The sequence below is a fragment of the Akebia trifoliata genome, chromosome 4 (assembly GCF_017979445.1).
Source record: "Akebia trifoliata isolate Shusen 1 chromosome 4, ASM1797944v1, whole genome shotgun sequence".
NCBI lineage: Eukaryota > Viridiplantae > Streptophyta > Magnoliopsida > Ranunculales > Lardizabalaceae > Akebia > Akebia trifoliata.
Window position 1 is genome coordinate 33019097 of NC_141378.1, and position 7473 is coordinate 33026569.

At 35.8% G+C, this 7473-nt stretch overlaps 1 protein-coding gene across 1 annotated transcript; it reads left to right on the top strand.

Moving 5' to 3' along the window:
- Window positions 1–303: 303 nt before the first annotated feature.
- Window positions 304–933, top strand: LOC147404758 (uncharacterized). Its single transcript, XM_086437904.1, has one exon. The coding sequence runs from the start codon at window positions 304–306 to the stop codon at window positions 931–933; it is 630 nt and encodes a 209-aa protein (XP_086294030.1).
- Window positions 934–7473: the final 6540 nt, after the last annotated feature.

The window sequence follows — 7473 nt, forward strand, 5'->3', positions numbered from 1 at the left end:
GTTGGTTTGATCGATAGGATATTGAGGTTGGTTTTTCAATAAATGGAATTTTAGTACACAACGATTGGGTTTTCAATAGATTTTTGTGGGAATGTGAGGGAAGAATTTTAAATCTATTTTAACATTTTGACATTAAGGAGGTATAGTGATCAAAGCCATGAGAAACGAGATGGAGGGCGAAAATCCTCTGAGAGTAGGATCTCACTCTTTTGCAGAAGCTGTGGCTAGATCTAGAGAGAACACAGAGGGGGATCCTCCTTCGAAGGATAATCCTATTTCGAGATCTTAGAAGAAGCCATCACTATGGCTTGGAGAACCTTCGAGTTTGCTCTTGTAGCAAAGTTTGCGAGGCCAAAAAATGGAAGAAAGCATTTTCGTCCAGGAGTGGAAAGCATAAGAAAGCTAGCCCGATCATGGAAGCTTGCTGGGACTTGTGAAGCTTTAACGTTGGATTATCGTCATATTCTCCTGAACTTTTCTATCAAATCAGATACAATTTCGATATGGTTAAAGGAGAGGATTTCGATCGATGGCTACGTGATGAGATTCTTTAATTGGACACCTCTCTTCAATCCTTTGGAGAGGGATGATGCCTCCATTCCATTTTGGATCTCTTTTACAAACATTTCGTTATTTTGCTATGAGGAAGAAAATCTTCAAATCCTTGCCTCGATGGTGAGTGAAGTTCTAGTGATTGATAGAGCGACCAGTCATGGCACACGTCATAATGGAGCTAGAGTTTGTGTGCTATTGGATTTACGCAAAGATAATCCTAAAAGAGTTAGGATCACTCATGGGCAATATGGTTTGTGGCAACCAATTTCCAATGAGTCTATCCCTTTCTATTGCACCAACTATTTCAAACTTGGTCATCAGGAAACACACTGCAAGCTCAAAGAAGGACCCAGTAAAGCTGTTCGTTCCAGGACCTAAGATAGTGGAGAAGCAAAATGTTACAAAGGCAGGGAAGGAATACAGAGAGAAAACTAAGAAAATTGGATCTAATGTCATTAAATCCAATAGACCATTGGTTATTCATGATGGACCAAAATAGAAGGAGAATACTCAGGCCATCCATGGCAAAGGAAAAATTCCTGCAATTCCCCAGTCTTCGTTAGAGGAGGATAGTGATATGGCAGTCATTAATGCTGATGTGGAGATAGGTGAGACTTCAAAATCCAAGCTGGTAGACAACGTGGCAGCTGAGGTGGAACCTTTAGAGTTATGAAATTTTGAATTTCAAATTCAAAAAGAAACGAGGCCTGTCCCTCAGCCAATCCCCATGCCCAGTCCAACGCTTCTGTTATTGGAATTAGAGTTGGAGCCAACCAAGTAATCAGTGTATCCGTTATTGGAAGTAGTCTTGGAGCCTAACAAGGAAACTGTACATCCATTATTGGAAGTTGTATTGGAGCCAAATAAGGATACTGCAGTGGACCTGGTTCGATATCGGTAGTAATGGAAAGATCTCAAGCGACGAATACGTTTAATAATGGATCTAAGCCGTTGAACTTAGAAACCCAGATTCTTCCTGATGATGCAGTTGAAGATGTAGCTTCAGAAGAGGATGAAGATGAATTTTTCTCCAGCAATCCCAAAGAACTGGATTATTCTTCTAATGTTGGAAGTGATAAAACCAAAAAATTGAAAATTCAAAGACGTCGATCGTCATCTAATCTGGGTCCTCCTAAAAGGACTAGATCAAAGAAAAATCACTAAACAACTGTTTTTTATGTTAGCTCTTATTTGGAATATTAGAGGAATCAATAATTCCTCCTCCCTTCTAAGACTAAAAAACATGTTGAAAGATCTAAAACCGTTTCTTCTGGCTGTGCTAGAACCAATGTCAAGAACAGATGCAAACTTTGAGAAGATGCAAGCCATTCTTAAATCTTGGGCTACGATTCTAATGAAGCCGTTAATAATCGTGGGTCTATTTGGGTGTTTTATTTTGAAGATCCTTCAAATTTTCGAGTGCTGCATCTTTCGCCTCAATATATCCTGATTGAAGTCGTAGTGGAGCAGAAAAAGATAGCTTTTTGTATCCTAAGAGCCTCTTGGTTAATTGAAGAACATTGAAATCTTTAGTATGATTTGAAAGGTTCAATGAATGTTGATGATAATCTAATAATTATGGGGGATTTTAATACAGTCTTATATCTTGATGAAAAGAAAGGTCGGAGGTATCCAAACCATGCTTAAATGGAGAATCTAGGAGATTTGGTGAGGGCACTACACTTAGTTGACGATGGTTTCTTGGGTAATAAATTCACGTGGTGTAATAATCAGCAAGGGATACATCGTATTTGGGCTAGATTAGATAGAGGTTTAGTGTCTTCATCCTAGGATTCAGATTTGGGTTCGCCAATTGTTTCTCATCTGCCAAGATTGTCTTCATCCTAGGATTCAGATTTAGTGTCTTCATCCTTTTTTTTTAAAAGCAATTAGTCGAGTCCCAGTTTAAGAGATTAATGTGCCGCAAGAATTGAGCATTGGAAAAAGGTTGGAATTAAGAGATTAATGTGCCACTAGAAGCCCAGTACAATTTTTTTTTCTTCTTTTAACCCCACTACCTTAAATAGCCAAAAATAAAAAATAAAAAATATGTGTACCTAGTTTGTTAATTGGTTATTTTGGATGGCTTGTCGTGAACTCCAAGGACGACAACAACTGACAAATACAATGACGACTACATTTCTTCCAATTAATTCAACGTTGAATAACTCAACAATAACTGACAACCTCTTGGTTGTCTCATATCGTCTTGCTTCATGGTCTTCATGATCATGAGATTCTACTGAGCATAACTCACACTCATCTTAATTTTTTCCATATCTTCCTTAACAATATTAGCATTTTGATCAAGGTCTAGAAAGTGGGTTTTAGGGCCCTTATTACATGGAGTTTACGAATAAATTGCATATTAAATCCCCTTATTAGACATAATGCATGGCTAGTCCATATTTATCATGAATTTTAATTAAATAATGTATTTTGGAATTAATTACTATTATTTACGTGTAACAGAAAAATTTTGCAAAGTTTCAAAGCAAATTAGAAAAATCTAAAGTTACCACTACGATCCAGGATCCGAAACAAGATCAATGATCAAAATTCAAGTCAATTGGACCAAATTTTACTATGCCGCCTTGGTCAAAGAGGCCTCCACTGTAATGTTGGTAAGTCAAACCTCGAGATTCACACAGAAGCTTTGCAGTAAAAATTATTCACATTGAACTAGGCTTTTACAATTTTTGTGCTTACAGAAGGGCGTCCCGAACCTTAGAAACCCTATTCTAGTTTCTATAAATAGAAGACTAGACCAGAGCTTAAGGGATATCTGTAAAATAGGGAGAATTGTAAATCTAGAGAAATAGAAGAATAATAGCTTTTATTTTATGTTTTGTTCTTAGTTTTTGAAGGAGTTGTAATGGAACAACCCTTGCAGGTTTCGAAATCAAGAAGCAATAAAAGAGTCACCTTTCTCTCATCTCTTTTCTCTCTTCTTACATCATGTTTATTTTCTTTTATTGTTCTTGGAATGACCATCAGCTAACTTCCCCGTTAAATCGGTTGAGGACGTCGAAGCAAGACTTTATTAGTAATTTTTATTGTTCTCATAATTGTTTAATCGTTTTATTGTGATAGTTGTTAAGTAGATTTTTTTGGATTTACTATTGATTATTTCTCAAAGTTTTGATAATTTATTTTTTGATAAGTTCAAGATGAATCATGCTTCATAGAGAACAATTAATACTTGGCCCATAATCTTGACTTAATTTATTGCATACTTTTAATCTCGTTTTTATTATAACTATTCGATTTTTCGATCCCCAAACATTAGCATTGTTTAGTAGATCGAGATAAATAGAGAATAAAAAATCATTGATAAAATTTGTGAAGGTGGATCCGACTGATCTATATTTCTTCATCATATTCAAAACCTTTTTCTTTTTGTAGTTTATTTTAGATAATTTCTCTCGAAAACTATTCTGAATCGTTTGTGTAAATTGAATTGGATTTAACGTAAAAGGATTACTGGATTAACGTTGTCTCTGTGAATCGACCATTGGTTGCTAAGGTCTTTATTTTGTTCTTATTTTATCATAATCTACAGCTCGAACACATTTCCACCTATTTTTTTAAATGCATCATTAACGAGCTCACCCATTCTTGGATAGTTATCGTTATATTGCTCAAGAGGATCATTTATACAATTTGTTGTTGATGGTTGTTCTTCACTTAGTGATTCACGTTCTCCATGAACAAACCATATGTGTTTGATCAATACCATTTATGATTAATTGATCCGAAATCATTTCAATAGAGATTTTTCCCTTTTTATTTCGACATTTCGTACATGGATACGAAAATAATGTATCTTCACCAGAACTTTTTACAACAAAATCCAAAAATGATTAAACCCCTTCAAAGTACTTTGCACTTGTCCTAGATTTAATCATCTATACTTTGCTACTTGATATCATTATTTTACAAAATTGAGATAACAAATCAATTTGAATAAGATTCACCTATGAATCAAAAAGTATATATTTTATAAATAAATATGTTAAATAGTATAATATAGATTCACCCATTCTAATTGCTTATTCTATTTCTATATTCTACTTCTAACATTTGCAAGTTAGTAATCTACATCACATTACATACTCAATTAATCAAGTCTTTAAGTCAAGATTCAATGTTCAATTCCGAGAGTACTCAAGAAACAAAGAGTCTACAAGTACAACTCCTCTATAGGAATACTACGAGTACTTACAAATATCAAGATTCAAGCTTATAATAGAACCAACATTTATAGCATTGAAATGTTGTTCACAGCCTGAAAGAAATTGAAATTAAGTCAAGTTACTCCAAACAAATATGAATTACCTGCTAATCACATGGTTTTCAATGTGAAACTAAAGCAACACAACAGTTTATAACAGCACCAACATCTATAGCTTTGAAATACTATTCATAGCTTGAAAGAAACTGAAATTAAGTCAAGGTCCCCAAACAAATAATGAAATACAAATAATGGATTTTTTTATATAGTTTGTGGTCATATTTTTCTTTAATTATTTCATAAAATTTTCTTATGTAACTATTTTTTTTGGTAAAATGGTTGAAGTTTTGTTTAGTTAAAGAGGCCAAAGCACATCAAAACAAAAACCAAATCCAAGGTCTAGATCGAAGCTTACCTCTGTGTTTAGAGAGAATCTACAGGAAATTCGAGATAATTTGATCATAACTAAAACCCTAAATAAAGCAACAAAAAATGTTATTAAAAGATCAAACAAGAGATTAAACCTTACATTGATTGAAATTTCACTTAAGAAATCCAAAATCACTAAAATTCAAATCTAGGGATCGAAGACATAGCAAATGTAAGGATTATCAGCCAAAAACTACAGATTTCTACCTCAGATTCAAATCTAGTGAAACTCAATCGATTTTTTCCAAATGCAACGATCTCAACTGAAAACTAGTAAATCAAATCAGATACAATTAAGAATCGCGTAATAGGGTTTCAAAATCATAAAAAATGATAGATCGAAGAGAAAATTGAAAGAAAACAATATCTTACATGGGAGACAAAGGGATTTCGACGATCGCAGCCTTAGGTTTCATAGATCTTATACAAAAAATCGATCGACATTGAGGGACGAGATGGATTTTCTCTCTATAGTCCTAAAGTAGGAAAGTAGAAGGTCATGCCAGAATAGGACTGACAAAAGAATCAAGAAGCGGCGAGCAGAGCACCTGGCTCACGTCTACACAGCAAGAAGCAAGCCTACAGAGTAAATAGAGTCCTACAGAGAGTAGACAATGACTTTCATGGATAAGGACCTGGAGGTGGTAGTGAGGCCCCATTACAATGCACTGGTGATAACATTCTAGGTTGGCACCTTCACTCTCAAGAGGGTGTTGATCGACAACAGCAGTTCTGTCGACATTCTGTATGCTTCAACTTTTCTATAGATGGGTCTAAGTAGAAACGTGCTTACCCTAGTAGGAACACCTTTGATTGGGTTTGACGGGAGAACAAGCGAACCATGGGGGAAATAGTTTTGCCCGTGCAGGCAGGGCCAACGACCTTAATGACTAGATTCATAGTCGTCAAAGCAAGTTCCCCATACAATGTTATCCTCGGCAGATGGTGGACACATAAGATGAGGGTCGTTCCCTCTACATATTACCAGGTCCTAAGGTTCCCAATATAGCAAGGGATGTGAGATATATAAGGAGATCAGGTGGCTGTCCAGGTGTGTACGCTGAATAAAGAGGAACTTTCCAAAGATAATATCCAACAATAACAGTTACAGTGGGGGGAAAACATGCCTGAAGAACCCCCCATGTCTAGAGAACGTCTACATGGTGGATGTAAAAGAAGGTAGGCTGATTGAAGTAGGAGTAGAACTGGCATCAGAAGAGCTGAAAGAGCTAATATACTGCCTAAAAAGAAATCGGGACATTTTGCCTAGTCTATAGAAGAGATGTTAGGGATTAGCTAAGAAGTAATCTACCATTACTTGAATGTGGAATCAACTATCAAGCCAATAAAATAGAAGCCAAGGAGATTAGCACCATGATTCAGAAAAGTAATAAACGAAGAGGTGAGCAAGCTAATCAAAGTAGGGTTCATTTGGAAAGTACAATTTCCTGATTGGATAAAGAATATCGTAGTAGTACCGAAGAAGAATGGAAAGGTTAAAGTCTGTATTGACTTTACAAATCTAAACAAGGTTTGTCCTAAGGATAATTTTCTATGCTGAGGATAGATCAGCTGGTGGATGCGACTTCAAGCCATGAAAAGTTATCCTTCATAGAAGGCTATTCTGGCTACAATCAAATACAGTTTAACCCAACAGATCAAGATAAGACAACCTTCATCACTGAACAAAAGCTCTACTACTACAAAGTTATGCCCTTCAGGTTGAAAAACGCAGAGACAACTTATCAAAGGCTGGTAACAGAACTCTTCAGGGATCTGTTAGGAAAGAAAGCAGAAGTCTATACTGATGATTTGTTGGTGAAGAGTAAGAAGAAGGAAGATCACGTTGCTGATCTAAAAGAGATTTTTTCTAGAGTGAGAAAAATTGGGATGAAGCTCAACCTAGAGAAGTGCACTTTTATGTTAACTTCGGGGAAGTTCTTGGGTTACCTGGTTAAGAAAAAAGGTATAGAAGCCAACCTAGACCAGATCAGAGCACTACTAGAGATGCCCTCTCTGAAAATGCAGAAAAAAGTCCAGAAATTAGTAGGAAGAGTAGCAGACCTTAATTGATTGATTTCCAAGTCTTCAAAAAAATGCAGGCCACTGTACCAGTTATTGCGGAAGAATACCAAATTTGAATGGACAATGGAGTGTGGACAAGCCTTCATAGAGCTGAAGAAATATATGGACAGACCGCTTATACTCTCCAAACTAAAAATAAGAGAGGAACTAGGACTATATCTAGTTATTTT